A 23,549-nucleotide genomic window follows, 5' to 3' on the forward strand; every position below is an offset into this window, starting at 1 on the left:
AGCAGCTGCAGCAGCAGGTGATCCAGAAAGGCCATGGGAAAAGAGTAAATAACATAGAAAACGCATGGCAAAAGGGCAGCTGCGTGTCAACTGCACAACCAGCGGCAGAGGAAGAATAGAACCGATAATCTCTTAGATCGGTGATCGGTCCGCATATAAACTAAACGGTGGTGATCGGTCCCCTGCTGATCTGCGTTCCAGGTTTTATTACCTTAATTTCCAAAAAAATATCCACAAAAATAGAAAAAGGCACAATGGGAAATTTCCATAAACGGGAAAGAAATTTCGCTGCCTTTCCTTTCTTGAACAAACCAGCTGCGCCCAACTCTCTCTCTCCTCTCTCTCTCTCCTTGTCTTTCCAAAATTGCTGGCGTTCACTGCTCTGCAAATTTCCTGGTCGGACCAAAACTTCAGACCTGAAACCACCCCAACGAAGGTAAACAAAAAAACAGAGGAAAATCCAGTTATTAATTTCTGTATGGTTTTCCTTTCTTCTTCTTCTTCTATTTATGGTAAATACGAAATATTGGACAGTTGATTGTGGTTGGTGGGTTGATCTGGGTTTTGTTTTACTTATTTAGATTTGAAAAGCTAGGGTTTGTGGTCAATAATCCTTAAAATTATCAGAAACCCAGAAAATATAAGGTAGTTTTGGAGTTTGTGGACATTTATATATATGTGGAAATTCGAAGTGGTTGGTTTATTTTATTTTACTTGAATTATTGTTTCTGAAGGGGGTAGGAAGAATTGGAGAAAATGATGAGGGAGAAGATCAAGATCAGGAAGATCGACTGCTTGCCGGCAAGGCAGGTGAACTTCTCAAAGAGGAGAAGAGGGGGTTTTGAAGAAAGCTAGAGAGCTGTCGATTCTATGTGAATCTGAAGCTGCTGTTATTATCTTTTCTCAAACTGGCAAGCTCTTTGATTTCTCAAGCTCCAGGTACCAACCCTGTACAACATCCCACTGCCTTATAAATTCTTCGAATTTTCCCAACTTGAACAAATATAATCATGTACATGACTTGATAACTTCTCTCTTTCTGAGAGAGAGAGAGAGAGAGAGAGAGAGATTCAGTCATTTGGATCAAAAAGCTATATATTCCCAAATGACCAGAGAGTGCTAAATAGCTAGATAGATAATCTATGCATGTACACAAAGACAGAGAGAGAGAGTGTGAGTTTTAACCAGATAAGGTGCTAAGAATGCTATCTAGAATATCTAATTCAGGAAAGTGAGGTTTACTTTTGATTGAGACAACTTCTAGCTAGGTGTCCTAGTTTGAGAAATTAACATTTTATTACTTTTACATGCTTTCAATCTGTGAAGTGGTGGCGATTTTTTACGTGATGCTGATCTCTTTGCTTTTCATGCTACATGCAATCGTGTCCGCCATGCAGAAGTCTATATATATAAGAACCACTGGTCTAGTGAATTATGTAATCTTATTACTATTTTACAGTTTCATAGTTTATCTTGCCGCCTTGATCTTAGACCGTCATTCTCACTGGAATTCAGATAATCATCAATTCGAAATAAATAATCTAACAACATAAAATCAAAATGATAGATAAAATACTCTGGCTAGTAAAAGAGTGACTTACTCTCTACGTACCATATATATACACGCATGACAACTTCAACACACGATGTTAGGCTATGTTCCAAAAGTTGCCCTTCATTCTCCCCACCTAAACTAAAATACCTGTAAATGAATACGGTGAACTTGCTAAAGACTGAAAATACAAACATTCAATTATATATGCTTCGGATTTTTCTTACTAGGAAGAAAGTGATGTGATGAAAACTTGGGAATTCATCATAGAAGCCTTGAAGATCCTTTGAGAAGGAATATGTATGCCTGCGTCAAGCAGGGCAATCAGTGGTGCAGCTATGGCCATATATAACCTGTTTTTCCACAATCATGCATGAAATAATGAACTAACTTGAGTAGTTGCAAAGATTAAAACCTTCTTCCATAAATATTGTGCATGAGAGGAAGGGTGAGATTAATATCTTGACATGTAATTGTGGAATAAGAATTCAGATAAAGTTGTGCTTTTGTTTTAGTAAAGAAAAAAAAAAGACACTCCCCATGGTAAGTGATGATGTCATTTTTATTAATAAAATGGGAAATATCACTTTGAAAGTGATTCCTTTAACCTGAAATGTGTTATATAGGATTACTTTATCAATTTGACATCCCAAATCAGCACGCATAGAAAGATGCCCTTATTGTAGGATGGTGTTTTTAACTTGTCTATTGTGTCAGAAAAATTATTGTTGAGGGGTAGCTTCTAAGAGTTTACTAGATAGTGTATAACCTTTTTGTCATCTAGATATTCCTATTTTTACTATTCGACATTCTTTTTCTATACCATTCCAAACCAAATATATCAATAGGGAATTGTGGCGTGGATTAGGGCTGATATACTCCCACATATAGAGGGGCTTTTTACACCACCAAAGTGTCCACACCGTGGGCAATTCGAGCTGACCTCATTGTCTTGGTTGACTATGATGAACGACTGGAAGAGGGACATCATCTAGGTCGACTTGACTAAGATGTGGTCATCAGCACTTGATAACCATGGTGAGTTGACCTCATTCCCCTTGTTGATAGCCATAAGATATATAAAGAATTCAATATTTATTGGAAATAAGTACTATTTTACACACCGTAAATGAGAACTTTTCAACCTCCATATATTTGGTGATAGAACGAGAGGAGAGGATTCTAGTGCTGCAAGCATTCTAGCATCAAGCGTTTTCTATCATGTTCCTTCAAGTGGGCATGGAGAAGGACTTCTTCTCCTAGCTGGTAGAATTCCTGTATCGGCTATTGCAAGCTTCCTATCAAGCCATATCAATTCCACTCATGAAATTCCCATCATTCCTGTCAACTATTAACTACAAAACATTTCGCCATAAGTACAACATAAATTAGTATCCGAGTGTCTAAAAGAAATAATATGAATATGTTCGTTGTGTGTGATGTTTATGCAATTTGTAGATCACTCATAATAAAGTCTTCTAGAGGATAAAACTTAGGTTTAGTTACAGAACTCAATTTTGATCTCACTTTACCACCTATAACTCAAAATCAACATTTTAATCCATGAAACTCAAAATTCCTTCTACTTTGACTTGTGGACTATTTCTTCTCTCTAAAACTTAAAAGTCACCTCCCTGAAACATGTGGGATCCACCACCTAATAAGACTATGCCACACATGCCAATGAATTTGATTATAAATCTTCATATGGTAACATTCAATAATCAGAAATATTAAAATTGAGTTTTATAGAGTAAAATGACAAAATTATCAGAAAGTATAATAAATCTCCATTATGCGTCAGCATCCAACATCACAAAATTAACAAAATTAAGGCAATCTGGAGCGAATTTGAGTTTTATAGAGTAAAATGACAACTTTTGAGGTAATGGGCAAAATGGGATCAAAATCGAGTTTAAAGAAGTCAAACTTGAATGAATTTTAAGTTCCGAAGAGTAAAGTGGCGACTTTTGAGTTATAAAGGGCAAAAAAGTAAAGACATAAAGCTAAGCTTTGGTGTAATCATATAGTTATGGGGAAAGTTTTCAATTTGTTCTTCATGAGTTCTAGCTACAATCTTTTCTCTATCATACATATTCCTGATTGCTTCGATATATGCTACTCATACTCCTTTCGTCTCTAGTCTTTCAAACTCTCTTGGTACCCTATCATATGCCTTTTTCACATCTATAAAGACCATGTGCAATTCTCTTGCATATCTCTGCATCATTCCATCGATCTCTATAAGAGATAGATTACTTTTGTAGTCAAGCGCTCTAGCATGAACTCAAATTAAATGTGTGACAATCAAGTCTCTTCCCTCAGTTTATACCTAATTTCTCCCTTCCAAAACTTCATTGTATGACTCGTTAACTTAATATGCTTATAGTTCATGCAATTATGTATGTCGTCCTTATTCTTATTTTATTTTGCTAACTATGGTAGCAAAGCATTGACAAATTCAGGATTGGTAATCAAGCCACCCACAAAAAGTGGCCGTAGCGAATATAAAAATTAAAGCATATTTGCATTGATGTCTGAGTTGATGTGAGAGGAACTGACTTGGACTTTTTAGGCCCATTTGCTTAGTTAACCTGATAGTCCCAACGTTGGTTTTGCCTTTTTGTTGCGTGTATCCTCAGTTGGTGATCTCATTATCTCATGTATAATATTCCGATTGGACATTTTGATCCGGGTAACCAGACCAAGCAATAAAACCTCCAGAAAGCTTTGCCTTAATGTTCTGGGCCTTTTGGCTGGTTGGTTTGCAACAGAACCAAATATCTCCAAAGTGAGATTGTTGTGGATGGTTAATCTTGTTGAATTATCTCCAAATCTGTATTAATTTGTTGTAATTTTTTTTTCTTGTTGGTAAATTAGTTCTGTAGCGTTTAACTATGCATGTTTTTTTCTAATTGTTTTGGGGTATTTTATTCTAGCAGTTATTCTGTTTGCATGCATGTTCAAAGTGGTTGATTTCAGTCACAGTTTTTATATTATTTTTGTAAAAGAAAAATTAAACCGGAAAATAACATATTAATAACAATCTCATACAAGGTTGCATACAACATGCAAGTACTAACTTATTGGGATTATTGCAAAAGTGTTTGCAAGCACTAACTAATTCTCTGTCTCTTTTTTTTTTTTGTTGTATATTATTATTATAGATGTGTCATAATTTATAAATAATAATGAAACATGCTAATTATATTTTTTCCTTTTATGTTGTGAAGTACCAAGGATGTGATTGCAAGGTACAAATCACATACTTCTGGGGAAAATCAGATCAACCCACGTTTGATCAACTGCAGGTAATTCAGTTGAATATTGGTTTTCCTTTTTCCCGTCGTAATTGCTCTTTAATTTTCCAATTTTAGTGGTATAACAATTAACCGTGTCATGTGAATGTATCACATTCTGTGATCTATACACTTGGAGCTATGGAATGTAATTTTACAGCATTTGATTTCTTTAACATAAATAAAAAGGTAAATTACATTTTGCATCCTCAGGTTTGGATCTCATAACAAACTCGTAACTCATTTTTGAACATTGTTATTTCATACATCAACTTACTATTTCGTTGAAATATCATACATCCGTTAGTGGGTCCGTTAATTTAATGTTAAATGATGAACTGTGAGTCCCACATTTTTAATAATGTAATGTCAAATTTATGCCATATGGACAAACAACTAATTGAAATTATATAAATTATAAAATTAAATTAAATTTAAAAAATATTTTGAAGAATGAACCCATGGAGCCCAAAATCAGACGATCCTCCGCTCAGCCTAGAATCATAGTTGTATCCATTTTTAAGTGTTTGTTTGTCCATGTGGCACAAATTTGAATCAAAATGTGGGGCCCATGGTTGTCACATTATCATGGTTGGCCTCTTGGGCTAAATATGTGCTAGTACCTGGGGTTAAGTAATGACTCCAAGTCATAGTTTTGACTTCCATTGACGTTCTAAGTTGGTTTTTTTTTTTTTTGGATAGATTCTAACTTGTGTTATTAGTTAGTATTAATTTGAATCATTGAGTTTTGCTCATGGAAAAAAATTTCATGTTTGGTTTCTTGTTACGTAGGAATCAAATGACCTGGAGATTGCTACAATTGAATATCCATGCTCAAGCATGTTTAAGTAGTCCATCTTTTGCCCCTTTTTTCCCTTCCCTTCACTGAGACATTTGGAATCTATAAACGAAACATCTTTTGCCATAAAAATAGGCGATATCCAATTTTGTGCTATGTGCTGTTCTAAGATTTTCTTCTTTCTTGTTTCTTTTTGGGCTTGATGTTTATAAGCTTTTCATGTGAGTCTGTGACAGATTAGACTATCTAAATGATGTTTTGGTATAAATATATTTCCCGTTAAATAGTTGGAGAAAGAAAACAAGATTATGTTGACTAAGGAACTTGAGGATAAGACCCGCAAGCTGAGGTAAATATATTTTATCAGTTTGCTTGTAAGATATATGGTGGTTAATTAAGCTGGGATGATCGTTTGACGAGAGTCAGCTGAAATTGGTTTGGCATGCAAAAGGCAGATGAAAGGTGAGGACCGTCAAGACTTGGGTCTGGATGAACTGCAGAAGTTAGAAAAATGGGTGGAAGCAAGCCTTGGCTGTGTGATTGTAACTAAGGTATGTTCTAGCTAGCTAATTTATACTGTTACAAGTGAATACATCTGATCATGGCTTCTAAAATCTAGGTATCCCTCGGATAGAGGAAAACATTTTTGAGTCGTAGTACGTATTATTGTGCAATGATCCGGATGATCTATTGCTTAATTAGTCTTTGTTCAAATATCATTCTTGCAAAATAAAACAAATGTCTTGATAACGTTCAAATAGAGAATCTGTTATTAGCTCTCCATAAAAGTAATATTGCACTTCTTCCTCTAATTTCATATTTTTCACTATCATGAGTGAACTATGGCTGGGTTTAATCAAATAAATAGATCAACACGTTACACCTTTGGTTAATTTGAATGTAAACTTTACCTTCTTTTTTTTTGGGGGCGGTTGTAAAGAATGTAAACTTAACCCAAGTATATATACTTTAATTAGGTTATTTTACGAAAGACATAATGCTACTCTTATCACGTTTTCTATACCATATTTGTACCACATCTGAGGCCATTCCTTTGTAAGAAATGTTGTACAAACGTGGTATGAAAAATATGGTAAGAATAACATTTTGTTATGGATTATATATCTATACAGCAACATCTAATTTCAAATTTTCCATCTTTCAGGGAAAAAAAAAATTACGAGTGAGAAAAAGGTTTGTAGTTAAATAAATGATTGTTGTCTCTGTGTCTATATATAAAATAGAGTTTCCAGAAAGAAAATAATTATCACTAATGAACTTTTGCTTTGTTGTCCTCTGCATGCACTGATTATACATGCAGGGAGCTGAGCTGCTAGAAGCTAACAAGGGATATTTTGCTGTCCTCGCGGAGCTTTTGCTTACGTATCGTGGGTGGTTCTCTCAAGCTGATTCATTTCAGCATGATCAGGTCGAATTTTACACATTACCAGTTTAAAGCACTTAAATTTTCTTTTCTTTTAAGGGAAAAAAAAAAGGCCATTAGGAAAGGTCTTCATAAAAGCTTGGGTTGAACGTAGTCCATCTCCTTCATGGTGAGCTCGAGCTCGTGTTCAAAGATAAAATTGGGATTGCCACGCCTTCTTTGACGTTGAGCTTTGATATAGGTTTTCCTGTTTTTTATTTTAGCCCGTGATTACTTATAAACAGAGAATTAATAGTTGAAGAAACCAACTAGTTTGTACCAAATTAAAGAAAAACCGACTGTTGTGAATTTTTTTTTGTACGTCCATAGATTAGCTCAAGTGCTCATCTGGGTTTTGTTCTGAATTTTTTCATGTACCTAATGTTTTTTTGGGCCGTTTGGTTTGTTTCCTCACCCAAAAGAAAAATCTGGAGAAAACCAAAGGTAAATGGTGGAGGATAGCACAGATGTGTTATCCTTTTTTTTTTCTTTACTTTTCTACAAATATTATCTGAATAGTCTAACCTAGCTACTGGATTAGTATCTAACATTGATCATACGATAAATTCTCCATTACTTGCACTACCTATGCATATTTATTTTATTCAATGTGAATTACTTGCATGATTTCATGTTTAAGTTGTCAACTAATTGATTGTTACAGTGACGATCACCGAACAGGCCGTTATTCAACCGAAATATGGGATTCCACTGTCTCAATACTACAGCAAACGGCATATAAAATCACTTGCATGATTTCGTACGAGATCGCAAATTCATGATGTTGGTATAAGTATAACTGTACGGCCAGGATGCTACAACATTTTCAGTGAAATTGCTAATTAATTTGTATTCTCTATTTTCAGGCTTCCTTAGTTTTCCTAGTTAAGAAGTTGACCAAGATGGAGAGCACACTTCCTTAAAATTAGTAAATGAAGTCGAGTTATTGGAAGACATATCCGGGGGAGTGCCATTTTGTGTTATATTTGTGTTCCATGCGGCATGGCAATAGATTAATTCTTTAGACCGTATTTGTAAATTTTGTGATGTGTCATTAATAAAAAATAATCATCGATGATAAAATTATATAATTCGGACAAAGTCATATGATTTATAAAATACAATTTGTAAAATATGACTTAAATGGAAGATGCTTATAAACATTACTATTTCAATCATTCAGATAAAGCTGACATTAAATTCAAAGATTGGAATTGACACGTGTCCGTTATAAGTTATAATTGTACATTCGCTCGGTTTTCCAATTAGATATCCCTGCTTTTCCTATTCATACACTTACTGCCATGCATTCTCTCTTACCATATTTCATTTCGCATTTTCTGTCCTTTATGTCGGCGATGCGCCCTTCTCCTGCCGCCGTCTGTCTGACAAACCCTAAATCAAATCTGTTGGGTACAGGAGAAGGAGCCTTCCGGGAGTTAGGCGGGACCTATACTGGTGGATTGGCAACAGGTATTCTTTGATCTGTTAGCAGTGCCGCGGCTCAGCGAACTTACATATTCTGCAGATACATGAAAATAATTTTGGTTTTTTTACAGATCTCAACAAACCACCGCCTCAGAAGAAAATGAAGATTCAGTCGCATGACGAGATTGCAGAGAAGAGGAGAGGGAGATACAGAACCACCGACCATAATTTATTTAAATTAGTAAAATCATATGACGATATTGCTCTGCAGAGAAAACGAGAGGGCCGGGATGGCCATGGTGGAAGAGGGTTTGGAGAATGCGGCTACTGAAAACTCGGGGGGTGGGATTTGGGGAGTTTTGTTTCACAAGTGGGAATGAGTATTGCCAGCAAGTGTCGCAGTGATCGCTGCTAGCAGCTACCGCTGCTCTTTGGGATAAAGAAGTGAGAGAGACGAAGTGGGCGAGGAAAATCAAACGGTGTGGTACGTAAAAAGAATTAAACTGAGAATCCCCAGCCGTACTGTCGTTCAGTCCACATATTATAGACGGTCGTGATCGCATTCATCACTCGTCACACCAACTGATTAGCGTTCCACGTTTCTAACCTTGTTTTCCCAAAAAATATCTAAAAAAAGAGAAAGGCACAAACAGTGGATACCAAAGTAAGATATTTCCTATTTTTCCATAAATAGGAAAATTAATTTAGCAACCTTTCCTTTCTTGAACTGCCGGCGGCACCCCAACTCTCTCTCTTCTCTATCTTCTTCTCTTTCCAGAATTGCTGGCTTTTCTTTCACTGTTCTGCAAATTTCCCAAAACTTCAGACCTGAACCCCCCAACGAAGGTAAACAAATAATAACGGAAAACCCAGTGTAATTAATTTATGTATGGTCTTCCTCCTCCTCCTCCTCCTCCTCCTCCTTCTTCTTCTTCTTCTGCTTATGGTAAATACTGTAGGCTTGTTGGACAGTTGATTGTGGTCAGTTTTTCTGGGTTTTGTTTTTCTTATATAGATCTGAGATGCTAGGGTTTGAGGTCAATAATCTCTTATTAGATCTGAGATGCTAGGGTTTGAGGTCAATAATCTTTAAAATTATGAAGAAAAAAAACGCAGAAAATATATGCTAGTTTTTTAGTTTGTCAACGATTATATATATGTGAAAAGTGGTTGGTTTATTTTATTTATTCGATTTAGTTGCTTTTGCAGGGGTAGGAAGAAATGGTGAAAAGGATGAATGAGAAGATTAAGATCAGGAGGATCGACTACTTGCCGGCAAGGCAGGTGACCTTCTCAAAGAGGAGAAGAGGGATTTTCAAGAAAGCTGAAGAGCTGTCGATTCTGTGTGAATCTGAAGTTGCTGTTATCATCTTTTCTCAAACTGGCAAGCTCTTTGATTACTCAAGCACCAGGTACCAATACTGTACAACATCCCACCGCCTTCTAATTTCTTTCGAATTTTCCTTACCTGAACAAATTAATATAACCAAGTACATGACCTGACTTCTCTTTCAGAGAGAGAGAGAGAGAGATTCAGCATTAGAATAAAAAAAAAAACTATATGTATATATAAGGAGGAAAGTGCTAACTAGCTAGATAGATCATCCACGCATGTACACAAGCACACATAATTTATGGTGTCAGCTAGATAAGGCACAGAAGAAAGGCTAGAGAATCTAAAAACTTTCACCCAGAGAGAGAGAGAGAGTTAACTAGCTAGTACGAGGATAACTATATAATTTCCAGTTCAGGTGTACTTTTGATTGAGACAACCTCTAGCTAGGTGTCCAAGTTTGAGAACATTTTTCGTAGTTTTACGTGCTCTCAATGTGTGGAATTGTGGTGATTCTTTTTAAGTTACTTGCTGATCTCTTGGCTGTTCATGCTAAATGCAATCGTGTCCGCCATGCAGAAATCTATATATATATATAAGCCACTTGTCTAGTAATATGTAATCTTATTACTATTTTACAGTTTCATAGTTTATCTTGCCGCTTTAATCTGATTTCCCCTACCTATCACAAATCGGTTGTAGATAATAATATATAAAATATTAGTTGGGGCTTATGAAATGAAGAGTATATATGTATCCCTTTAAATGGGGTACTCCGTTTCCCTTTCTAGATACACGATATATTATTTCTTAGACCATCATTCTTACTAGAATTCAAATAATCAGTTATAAATAAATAATTTGACAACATAAAATAATTAAAAAATACTCTAGCTAGTAAAAGAGTGTAGCACTATCTACTTACAATATATATATACATACCAATATGTATATGTATATCCATGTCAACTTCAACACATGATGTTGGGTTATGTTCCAAAAGTTGTCCTTCATCCTCCCCACCTAAACTACAATGACGGTTAATTTCTAAGGACTTAAAATACGAACATTCAATTATATATATATATATATATATATATGCTTTGGATTTTTCTTACTAGGAATAAAGTGATATGATGAAAACTTGGGGATTCATCATAGAAGCCTTGAAGACGACCCTTGAGAAGGAAATATGTATGCATGCGTCAAGTAGGGCAATGAGCGGTGCAGCTATTGGCCGTATATAACCTGTTTTTTCATATGCATGCATGAAACAATAAACGAACTTGAGTAGTTGCAAAGATTAAAACCTAGCTACTTCCATAAATAATGTGCATGAGAGGAAGGGTGAGATTAATATGTAGAAATGTAATTGTGGAATAAGAATTTAGATAAAGTTGTGCTTATGTTTTAGTTAAAAAAATATTATCTCCACATAGTAAGTGATGACAATATTAATAAAACTGAAATACCATTTCTAAAGTGGTCTACTTAACCTAGAATGTATACTATAGGATTTAATATATCAATCTGTCATTCCAAATCAGCGTGCATAGAAAAGATGCCTTTATTGTATGGTGATGTCTTTTACATCGTTTATTTTGTTAATGAAAATCTAAAACTAGTTTATAAGATGTTAACACATCTATTTGGTAGAGAGTGAATGAGCTTTTTGTTATCTAGATCTTCCTATTTTACTATTAGACTCTTTATCTATTCCTTATCCAAATCGGATGCACCAATAAGGAATCGTCGCGTGAATTTAGCGTTTAGGGACATCACCCATGTCAACTTGACTAAGCTGTGGTCATCACCACCTGATAACCAAGGCGAGCTGACCTCATTCCTTTTGTTGATAGCCAGGCCATATACCTGAGCCGAGTTGCTCTTGTTTAATTGTTGATTAGTACCATGTCGGCTTGGGCATTATATGTAGGGCACGTGTCGAACATAAAGCCCTTACACCCCATCACATTCTGAGATGCCAGATGTCGATCAGATATGATTAGATATTGGTGCCTCGAGGCTGGAAAGGATATTTTTGACCAGTTGTGTTTTTATATACTCTCCATCACCTGGATTGAGCCACATGTCAACCAGCTGTGGGGTCTCTCATGGATATATAAAGCAGCCACCTCCAAGCAAAAGATTAGGCTTACTTCCTCTGGAATCACTCTCGATTTCTCCCACCTCTCCCAGTCTTCTTGTGAAAGTCTCCTAAATCTTAAAAGATTTCCAAGTGATGCACATGTTAAATAATTATTAAATACAACACGAAGTGGATGCAGCCCATCTAAGCCGAACCACTCAAATCTCATTGCCTTGTGCATGATCTGTTATTACCGTGCTAGAGCTCACCTCACCTCGGTCTACTACCATTATTCCTTTGATTTTGATCCAAAAATATGTGTTTACTTCCCAATAATACACCTCTATAAACATTATCTAAAGCAACAAAGGAACAAATTGAAAATGCTTTTGTAAATTAAGAAAGAACAAAAAGCTACTTTTGGAGCATGGAAGTCCAATCCATTACTTATAGCTTCCCCTTGATGGGTAAGAGAAAGAGATACTTTCTATTGTTTTTTTAAATAATTTATGACTTTCATTCATAAGATATAAGAAAATTCCGATACTCACTAAAAAATTTATAGCTTTCCCTTGATCGGTAAGAGAAAGAGATATCTTCTAGTGTTTTTTTAAAATAATTTATATCTTTCATACATAAGATATAAGAAGATTCCGATACCCACTGAAAACAAGTAGTTTCCAATGCCTCTTCCTACTCGCTATAAAGAAAAAAAATTTCAACCTCTATATATTTGTTTTTTTTTTTTTTTGGCCAACATCTTGGATTTTGCATTGGCATGTGATCTCTTTTTAGCCAATACTTTCTTTAAAAGGATAGAAGAGCATGTGATCTAGCTTTCCCTTGATGGGTAAGAGGAAGAGATATATTCTAGTGTCCTTTTAAATAATTTATATCTTTCATTCGTAAGATATAAGAAGATTATGATACTCACTAAAAACAAGTAGTTCCCAACGCCTCTTCTTACTCACTGTAAAGAAGATAATTTTTGAACCTATATATACTGGCCAACATCTTAGATTTTGCATTGGCATGTGATCTCTTTTTAGTCGATACTTTCTTTAAAAAGATAGAAGAGCATGTGGTCACCAACAAGAGTGGGTCATCAAAAACACAATAGTTGACTTCATTTAATGGGATAAGACTTTATTGTTGTTATTGTTCTAGTGCCTCCTTTTGCTCACTAGAAATAACACAGTGGTTCAACCTCTATATATTGGGTGTATATTAAGAAAACAAGAGGAGAGGATATTGGTACTGCAAGCATTCTAGCATAAAGCATTTTCTATTACTTCCATCAACTGTAGGTATGGAGGACTTCCTTCTCCTAGCTGCAAGAAATTTGTCTTGGCTGCTGCAAGCTTCCCAATAAGCCATCCACAAGTATGACTACAATTTTTTCTTCCATAACCTCAAGTTTTTAAGCTCGTTTTACTCTCTTACTTTTGAAAACCAAGCTCCATGGACAAAATTCGTCGACCACCGTAAACGCTTTAGCCTTGATGCTAAATCCAAGTTTAGCCAACACCAACCACCAACTTATTTACTAAACTTGGGGCTTTGGGGATCCTACATCTCAAGCTATCATGGAAAGTTTAGAATATTTTTTTCATAGTTAAAAATCTTTCTCAAAGCCATCGGATACACTTCACCAGCACTGAAAGCATTTTAAACTAACATTTTTTTTTTGGGTCCAAAATATTAACATAACATCAAACCAAGCATTTTTGAGTTGCTATAAGAATATCAAAGCATTCTTTATAGCTAGCTTCTCGTTCAAGATGCTTTGGACATTGTTCTCACAAACTCAAAATTGGGGGACACAAATTAGGTTTCATTCACCTCTTTACAAGCCCAACTTCTCTCCAAATATATCAAACAAATAATATACAATGCATGTGTGTGTGATATGTTTATGCAATTTATAGACTACTCATAATAACGTCGTCTAAAGCTGGATACAACATACTATTAAAGTTCCTCACCTATCTAAATATAAAATATTAAAAAATTTATCATACTAAAATTTTCAACATGTTACTTGCCTGCATCCCCTTGAGCGGATGTGAAAAGAGGATTTCTCATTTGAGAATCTCATGCAGCAACAGTTGAACACGACACATCAATGAAGTATATACAAGGTTAGGTGCCTCCATTTTTGCGGTAAACATGAGAATGGATTGCCAATATTGCCCTAAATTATGGTCAAGTAAGTGCATGTTAAGTTTTGTATAGCTTATGGATAGTCCTTTAGTACTAGTTTTGAGTGATTGATGAAATGTTGTCTTAACAAGTGTAGGGTTATGGAATTTAAGGTTATTTGTCCAAGATCAAGTGGCTTCATGTAATAGAGTTAGCCCGCCTTCTAACATCTTGTATTCGATTGATTACGAAGCTAAAGTCCTTACGTACTATAGTACAGAATATATAAGCACCTCCACCCGCCAACACCCACTTTCGGAGGAGGCTTCCAGTGTTCCGGAGAGTGGTCTTCTTAAGGGAACTATCATAGGAACCAAATGTGAAAGAGGGTTGACTTGGAAGGTGTACCTCAACATTCTTGCATCAGCAGATAGTGAAGACTTGACAATTGTGGAATCAGTGCTACAATAATAAGCCTCCTAATTAAGTCCTAAGATACATAAGACCAATAAAAGAGTACTATGTGCTTAGATTAATCTTCCAATTAATAAGGAAACACAATTCATTTACTTATAATATTAAGGTCGTATAAATGAGTCTTAATAGTCCAGGAAACAACTCATAGGATCTTTCACCTTTTGAAAATATACAAGGAAAACAATTATTATATTAACTATCGTATCCCCAAGATATCCCTCCAAATTAAGTGCATTATGTTTAGGTCTTTTCCAATAAAGTTGGATGGCTCTAACTAGATGGACTTAGTAAATTATCAAATCAGTCATTACTTGTCAGTAGAGTTATTAAGTTGGTTAGATGTATGTGATTCTCTCTTTTTATCCCTTTTATTTTTTTGTTGTGCGGCAGTGGACGAGATTAAAAGCACAAGGTAGAAACTGGAAAACTTTGCCAAGGAAAAAAAATGGTCAAAAGTTAGCAAGAATTGCTTGTTTTTATTTCTATTTGTTTTATTGTATCGAAAACCTTTTGAAAATATTGTTGATCATTGACAAATTCAGGATCAAAGAGACCAATCAAGCCAGCAAAAAAATAATCATACTTAGGCATGTCATCATATACTCACCTTTTAATTTGATTCAATCAAAAGATATTACGTGTTTCTTGTTTTTAAAGCTCAAGAAAAATTAAACATGTCTATTAATTTTTTTTAAATAATATAACATGTACAATATTATTGGGTCAAAATCAAAAGTGAGTACATTTGCAAGAATAATACTTAAGTGCTTACTATCAATCAAAAAATGCCAAGTGTTCTTTGTTTTATTGAAGCCATGCCTATTATTGTTTAAAATATATTAAATAATGTGTTAAAATATCATTAGATTAAAATAAAAAAGTATGTATGTAGACTACTCATTAGTGGGAGTAGGATTCTCTCCCTCCCCTATTCTCATCCCTTTCCCTCCCCTCCTTTCATACATCGTCTTTTGTCTTATTGCCTCTATAAAAAAAAATTAATATAAGATGTTAATGTGGTTTAACCATGATCGTTCAAATAAGAGGAGAGGAAAAAAAAAAGATTAAGAGGAGAGAGGATCCTCCTCCTTATAAGTGAGTGCCTAAGCATTATCCTATTTGCAATGGTGCTCGAGTGAGAGGAGCTGACTTAGACTTTTAGTCCCACTTTTAGTTACCTGATAGTCCCAACGTAGGTTTTGCCTTTTTGTTGTTCTGTATCCTTAGTAGATGATCTCATTATCTCATATATAATATTCCGACTTGACCTTTTGATATGGGTAACCAGACCAAGCAATAAGGCCTCCAAAAAGCTTTGCCCTAATGTTTTGGGCCTTTTGGCTGGTTGGATTGCAACAGGTTAGAACCAAATATCTCCAAAGAGATGGTTGTTGACATGTTGTGGCTGGTTAATCTTGATGAATTATCGTATTGATTTGTCCTAATTTTGTTTTCTGCTTGGTAAATTAATCCTCCTGCATGTCGTCATGTGCATGTTTTTGGGGTATTTTATTCTAGCAGTTTTTCTGTTTGCATGCATGTTCAAAGTTGGTTGATTTCAGTCTCGGTTTTTAAATTATTTTTGTAAAAAAAAATTAAACCAGAAAAGAGCACAAAGCCGCATACAACATGCAAGTACTAATTTATTGGGATTATTGCAAAAGTGTTTGCAAGTGCAACATGCAAGCGCTATTGGTTTTATGTTGGATATAATTTTATTTTTATGTGAATAATTTATAAGTAATAATGAAACATACTAATTATAGTTTATCCCTTTATGATGTCAAGTACCAAGGATGTGATTGCAAGGTACAAATCACACACTGGTGGGGAAAAATCGGATCAAATTACGCTTCACCAACTGCAGGTTATTCAGTTCAATATTAGATTTTTTTTTCATCTTTGCTCTACAATTTACATTTTTAATGGTACAATAATTAATTGTGCCAAGTGAGTGTAATATTTTCTTTGATCTGCACTTGGAGCATCGGAATATATTTTTACAGCGTTACAAGTTAGACTTCTATATATGCATGCAGCAGGGTTGGCCTGTTAGACTAAATATGTGCAAGTACTTGGGGTTGAGTAATGACTCCAAGTTATAGTTTTAACTTCCATTGAACATTCTAAGTTTTCATGTGACAGATTACATTTTTTTTCTTTCTTGTTTCTTTTTGAGCCTGATGTTTATAAGCTTTTCACGTGACAGAGTAGATTATCTAAATGATGATATAAATATATTTCCCATTTAATTAGTCGGAGAAAGAAAACACGATCAGGCTGAGTAAGGAACTTGAGGATAAGACCCGCAAGCTGAGGTAATTATAATTTATCGATTTGTTTGTAAGATATATGGTGGTTAATTAGGCTGGTATGATCGTTTGACAAGTCTGCTGAAACTGGTTTGGCATGCAAAAGGCATATGAAGGGTGAGGACCTTCAAGACTTGGATCTGGATCAACTGAACAAGTTAGAAAAATTGGTGGAAGTAAGCATTGGCCGTGTAATTAAAACTAAGGTATTTCTTAAAACTGAGGCTTAATACATATTATTGTGCAATGATCCGGAAGATTTATTACTTAATTAGTCATTGTTCAAATATTGTTCTTGGAAAGAATAAGACAAATATCTTAATTTTGTTCAAATAAGAAATTTGTTATTAACACTCCATAAACTAATATTGCACTTCCTCCTCTAAACTTTTTGCCCTATGCTTGAGTGAGCTATGACCGAGCTTAATCAAATAAATAGATCAACACATTGTGCCTCATATACACCTTTTTGTTTAATCAAAAGAGTAATGCTAGGTAGACTGAATTTTATAATTAAATTTGCAAATTAAATGATGTGTCATTAATAAGAAATAAGCACGTTAATCAATACTTAAGTAAGTGATTTAGTTTACAATATTTAGTCTTTCTAACATTATCCTAATAAAAAAGTCAACAAATTTCTAATCTGACTATTCTTTTGCAGGCGTATCTTTCAAATTTAGACTTTGGTCAAATTGAATGTAGACTTGACCATTTCTTTTCCGTACTTTAATTAGGTTATTTTACTAAAGAAATATTTTGGATTATATATGTTTATATAGCAACATCTAATTCCAAATTTCCTATTTATTTCAGGAAAAAAAGATAATGAGTGAGATTATGGCACTTACGAACAAGGTTTGTAATTAAATAGATGATTGTTGTCTGTGTCTATTTATGGAATAACTACAAATATATACAAATAATCCAGAATTTCCCGAAAAGAATAATAGTAAACATTAATGAATTATTAATGAATTTTTGCTTTGTTGTCCTCTTCTATGCCCTGATTATACATGCAGGGAGCTGAGCTTATAGAAGCTAACAACAAGCTAAAGCAGAGGGTAAGAAACTACCACCATTTATATTTTTTCTTCTATTTTATTTTTATTTAATGAAAGTAATAAATCTTAATTAAAAATTAAATTTGGGCGATCTTTTTCTTTGTTGTTTTTGCATGGCAGTTGGTGATGTTATCCGCTGGAGGAGATATCGAACCGGCGGCGATCATGGAGTTGGAAAACCTGAATAATGTTGGAGAAGAAGGCATGACATCTGAATCAGCCACAAATGTCACAGCCTGCTCCAGCAGTGCTCTTTCTCTCGAAGATGACTGCTCCGACATCTTGTCTCTCAAACTGGGGTGAGCCGCTTGCTAATATATATGCTATTTGCTGGTGGCTTTTGCTTTTGACTTTTGAATTGTGCTTATTTGATGATACGACGAAGAATAAAGGTAGTAAAATACTAGGGAGCTGTGTCGATAAGGGATATTTTGCTGTCCACGCGGAGGGTTTGCTTGCTTATCATGGGTTGTTCTCTCAAGCTTATTCATCTCAGCATGATCTGGTCGAATTTTACACATTACCAATTTTAAAATTTTTAATTTTCTTTTCTTTTAAGTAAAAAAAGCCATTTAGGGAAGGTCATAATGAAAGCTTGGGTTGAACATAGTCCATCTCCTTCGTGGCACAAGCTTGTTTTCAAAGATAGCGGTGGGGTTGCCACGCCTTCGTTGCCGTTGAGTTTTGATGTGGGTTTTTTGTTTTGTTTTTAGCCTGTGATTAGCTCAAGTGCTCATCTGGGCTATGCTATTTTTTCCTTTCTCCTGTACCTCATGTTTCTTTGGGCCGTTTGGCTCCTTTCCTCAGCGTATCACAAATTCATGATGTTCGTTAAGTATAATTGTACCGCTATGATGCTTTTATTCTTCAACATCTTCAATGAAGTTGCTAATCGGTTTTTGTATTCGGTATTTTCAGGCTTCCTTAGTTTCTCTGGTTAAGAGGTGGAGACAGATGGAGAGTTGCACTTCCTTATAATTTCTAAATAAAGTCGAGTTATTGTAACATACGAGTGATCTATGTGTCTTCACTCGAAAACAAATTGGAAGACATCTCTGGGGAAGTACTGTGTCTGTGTGTTATATGTAAAACTGTATTTGTATTCCATGCAAAGCATGACATTGATCTAGAATATAACTTGTATTGTATACAAAGCTTTATGCAAATGCAGGCCTATGAATTTGGACTCTAATTCAGTTTTGTCTTGTTTTGTGGATTTGTTGGGGATGGCTAAAAGTTATTATGTTTTGTAATTATGCTTAAATATTCATTTCTGCCTTAAAGGGTGGGGACTTAGACCGAAAATCGAACCCCAAAAATTAAAAATTAAATAAAGGGGTTTTTAAATATGAATCCAGTTTTATAAGGCTGATTTGAAAGGAGTCCACTAGTGTTAAATCATCCTAGTTGGGGTCTACTAAGAGATTATATCTCCATGTTAATTATTTATGTCCATAAGTTTTACATGAATTTCAGTACTTATCACTGTATAGTTTTTGAAATGAATTTACCAAATTCCAACGATTTTTAGGGCGTTAAGTTTTTACACGTTTCTCCAAACCCTTATCTCGTCGATTCCAATGATTTTGAAAAGAACCAAAATCTTCCTAATTCATGCGTTGTATTATGAGATATATATGATTCCTACAACAATCAATGCATGCATGAGTTTGGGTTTTAAATACGTGTGAATTAGAGTTTGTGGGTTTCTGTAGAACAGGTAGCTTATGTTCAATGTTCAATGTTCATTTTTTGTTGATTCTTAGTTGTTGTTGTTGTTTATATTTAGGGGTGGAATGAAATTAAACTACCTATGTGAACTGAATTTTCCATCTATTTATGTACTTGAATGGGTGAAAGGTTGGTGTTTTTCTTTGATTGTAACTGATTCGTTGTTGTCTACCTACATGTGTGGAATGAAAACAGCAAATAAAAATGAAAAATTCAAGTACCTAGAAAATTAATAAAAAGGGATAGTTAATTTAATACTGATATTAGGTAACTTATATTGTAGGCTTTCTTAATTTTATTTTTTCAATGTGTGTTTGAAATTTTTGTGGAATTTTTAAAGTTTATAACAACTAATGTAATTTATATTGTTCATGTATTTGTATTGTGTAGAGTTGGCCAATTTGAATTCAAGTATCGCCTCTCTTACTCTTAATCCACAACCACAACAAGTTTCAAGGCAATCTCAAATTTCTAGTTCAGAAGGTCTATTGGCTTCTCATCCATCAATTTCACTTTCATAAGGTCCAAGGTCTTCTCAAGTATCGCCTTCTCAAGCTTGTTCACAAGCTCAAAGACATCCTCAACCTTCGAAAAGTAAATTTCCAAAAGGAGAGGGAAAGAGAGGGTTGAACAATGTAAAGTAGTGACTTAAAAATTGAAGCACCAAAACCTTTTTGTTGAACAGTATGACACAATTTATTTTTTTGGGTTATACTACTAATGCCACAAGGCATTTTGATGTTGAAATTTGTTTAAACTTTAGTTTTAGAACTTAACCTTTTCAATTGAGTTTTTCCTAAAGTAATGCCATAAGGCCCTTTGATGTTGAACTTTATTTGAAGTTGAATTTTAGCTTTGTGATCATGAATTTCTTTTCAAATTTGGAAATGGTATAAAATTGAAACCAAAACCATTTGAAATTGAACTAAACTGCAACTAAATGGTTTGGTTCTATTTATGTTCAAGCTTCAAAATCGCATCAAACCACACATCAAAAGAATTCGATTTTGGTTTTGGTTTCAACCTAGAATCTCACCAAACCAAACTGTGTCAACCTCTAAAACAAATTTGAGTCTTATTTTGCACCCAAAAAGTTGATATTCAACCTCCCCCGAGACTTACATATGTGTTTCATTTTGCCTTGTTTTTCTCAACATCATCCAAGATCAACCAATAGCATATGTGATAAGGTTATTATGGTTATCTTGACCATGTTGTCTATGTGTGGTCCTTTTTCGCGACACATAATTATTGAGTTCACATCTTTCCTGATGCGAAAATAGTTATTTTTAAGAATGTGATTATATAAATGTAAACATAGAACCTTATAGAATATAGAAGTTCTTATCCTATTGTGGCTAATTTTGACTATGTTGTCAATAATTTGTCTGTCTATCTCTTCAATGTAGTCAAGAAGCCCAACTAGTTTATCAGGGAGTATACTCGGCACTTCCTTACTAAAAAAGCCAAGATTATCGGTTAAGACAAAACAGTCGCTTGGACAGCTTTAAAGAAAGGACTGCCAATAGATCATCTACTCCGAGGAGACATTATCATGATTGTGGGCCATGATTTTCCGGGACCGGAGTAAGACGAATCCGAATATGCCAACCTCAGAAGTTTGGACATGGACTCAACAATCTCCATTAGGAGTTGACTAAATGGATTAGCGATGCCACCGTCATCATGTTCCGGAATCATTGGGTGAAGTTGATGTTCGTCGACTTCGCTAAGATAGACCATTCTTGTACCGCAAGATTCAAGAACCCAATCCAATAAGGAATCAACAGGTTTCCTATAATCTTGGAGTTATTATAATCTAAGGATTGGCATGCGCCGCAAGTAATCAAACTCCCAGGAGGATGCAATATCTACTTCCTAGATATCCTATGGGATTCTGCAGGTTTAATACGAATTCTACTATGCTAAAATGTTATCTCCTCGACTGGTATAAATACACCCTTCTAGGGTTCATCTCTGGTAACGCAATCTATGCATACTTATTCTCTTACCTACTACTTGAGTCTTAATATTGCTTACAACCTTGAGCGCATGGATGGAACTCCGATCACCAAGCGGTGGAACATCACCAAGCTCAGACGATACTATGCCTAACACGTTGCCGTCTACGCGTATACAAGTCCCTGGAGAACTCATTTCTGTATCGCCTCACCATAGGCTATTCATCAAAGAATGGTCCAATGAAAATTTTTTACATTGTACCATCTTTCTTGAACTACACCAATAATTTGGTTCCCTTTTCCGAGAATATGTAGGCAATCCTTTTCGGATTCAATCACACCCCTTTGTCAACACAAGTCTTTTTTCAATAAAAGAATTCTCAGAGTTTTTATTTTTATCTTTATTCTCAGAGTTATGATACGCACTTGTTCGTTCTTTTTTTTTTTTTTTTTTTTGCGGTAGTGAAAATACCTAAAAAGCCCAAATAACACAAAACTTTGAAACTTCGCGTATTGTTCAGTTAGCAATTTGGGAGACTCGAAGCGTAACAAGTGTGGTTACGATTAGCGGGTAACGAGCATGGGGACATGTCACATAACCCCTTGATTTGGAACTCCAGTGCACCATCCAACTCTTGAAAAAGATTATGCAACCTGAAGGTTGTGGGTTATGAGTTATAACATTCAAATCTATGCTCTATGCATTCGAGGGAATGAAAGTAAAGGCGATCCGAGAATAATCTGAAGGGTGGCTCTGAGTCCCAACCCTGAGTACGATCACTCTTATCCTAAACCAGCGTACTAAGCCAAGTAAGTTTTGCAACACCATATGTTAAGCAGGTCTGAATGAGGCATTTGGACTAGGAAGTCCTCAAGAGGAATTTTATTCCAATAGAGCTCCGATACACGGAAGTGCCTTAGCCAAGCCAACTAAGTGTAGTCTGATCGGAAACACTCTGGTCTGGTGCACAAGGTCTAACAAAAGGATTTGAAAAGTGTTTTCAATCCACATGTAGGTGACCAAGTCCCTGACGAACTTTTGTTTAATATTCACTAAGGACAAACCAGCAATCAGGACTGAGTAGGAAACCTTTTCTGAGTTATAGGCATATCTAAAATCCTCTAACCCAAAACAGGGCAAGGTCAACGAACAAGACAACATATTGAGAAAGGAACACTTATTTGACTCTGAACTCTGGAGGTCATTCTGGGTAAGACTTATCACTTTTTCGTCTTTAATTCGACAAATACATTATGAAAAATATATAGTAAAAGGATTTTTCATGGGCATTAGACCCGGTGTCGGAGTAAGGTGGTACTCCTAATCGCAGTGGGAATCTTCATGGATACCAAGTTTGAGAGGTAACATTTTTCCGAATCAATGTTACCTAGGGGGCTTTTGAGCTCTATCTGGGGCCTACAAGCTTGCTCATATTCTATTATATTACATATTACTTCGAAGTTAAATTACTTTGAAGAAATTTGTCGGATTACCAGATTATTCCATGATTGGGAAGCAAGGGATGGAAAAATTTCCAACATTTTATTCAAATAGGATAAATGGCATGAATAAAATTGCAAGTGTTTATAACGTGTAAATACATGTTTGTTATAAAGTCTCATGAACAGGACAAAAAAGATATAATTACTTGGGGGAGACAAGCCCTTACACCTAACATGCAAATTTTCATATGGAAGCTATAAAACAGATTTGGCCAGGACCATTAACTCTGATGAAGTTCAGTCGTCGTCGGAAAACTCCAATGAAGTTCAGTCGTCGTCGGAAAACTCCAATGAAGTTCAGTCGTTGACAAAGATAAATATGGCTAAGGTTCAAAGAGAGAACTGGGTTTGGAATGTAAGGCATGAAATAGAAAAGGAGGTTTCATGATGAAAACTAAAGGCTAAGCTGGAGGAAAAACCACGGTTACATGTTCAT

At 35.1% G+C, this 23,549-nt stretch overlaps 1 protein-coding gene and 1 pseudogene across 6 annotated transcripts; both read left to right on the top strand.

Annotated features, from left to right (window-relative positions):
- The first annotated feature begins 235 nt into the window (after positions 1-235).
- LOC103410912 (MADS-box protein AGL24-like) lies at positions 236-8,248 on the top strand (annotated as a pseudogene).
- Positions 8,249-8,757: 509 nt separating this feature from the next.
- LOC103441667 (MADS-box protein AGL24) lies at positions 8,758-19,110 on the top strand. Of its 6 annotated transcripts, none has more exons than XM_070827291.1 (9): positions 8,758-8,985; positions 9,711-9,913; positions 16,331-16,409; positions 16,799-16,860; positions 16,961-17,060; positions 17,671-17,712; positions 17,877-17,918; positions 18,039-18,217; positions 18,837-19,110. In XM_070827291.1, the coding sequence occupies exons 2-9, from the start codon at positions 9,723-9,725 to the stop codon at positions 18,844-18,846; spliced, it is 705 nt and encodes a 234-aa protein (XP_070683392.1). In that variant the 5' UTR covers positions 8,758-8,985; positions 9,711-9,722; the 3' UTR covers positions 18,847-19,110. The 6 variants fall into 6 exon arrangements, with proteins under 6 accessions (XP_070683392.1, XP_070683393.1, XP_028963039.2 ...); XM_070827292.1 differs by having other exon boundaries at positions 8,923-8,985; positions 9,699-9,913; XM_029107206.2 differs by lacking the exon at positions 8,758-8,985 and adding an exon at positions 9,141-9,347.
- Positions 19,111-23,549: the final 4,439 nt, after the last annotated feature.

This window comes from Malus domestica, chromosome 08 (genome assembly GCF_042453785.1).
Source record: "Malus domestica chromosome 08, GDT2T_hap1".
NCBI classification, from domain to species: domain Eukaryota; kingdom Viridiplantae; phylum Streptophyta; class Magnoliopsida; order Rosales; family Rosaceae; genus Malus; species Malus domestica.

Excerpts from the sequence above, each read along its gene's own strand:
- LOC103441667 (XM_070827291.1), top strand. The coding sequence starts at position 9,723 with ATGGTGAAAAGGATGAATGAGAAGATTAAGATCAGGAGGATCGACTAC. Across the intron at positions 16,410-16,798 it reads TTACGCTTCACCAACTGCAG|TCGGAGAAAGAAAACACGAT; the intron begins GTTATTCAGTTC and ends CCATTTAATTAG. Across the intron at positions 17,919-18,038 it reads ACAACAAGCTAAAGCAGAGG|TTGGTGATGTTATCCGCTGG; the intron begins GTAAGAAACTAC and ends TTTGCATGGCAG.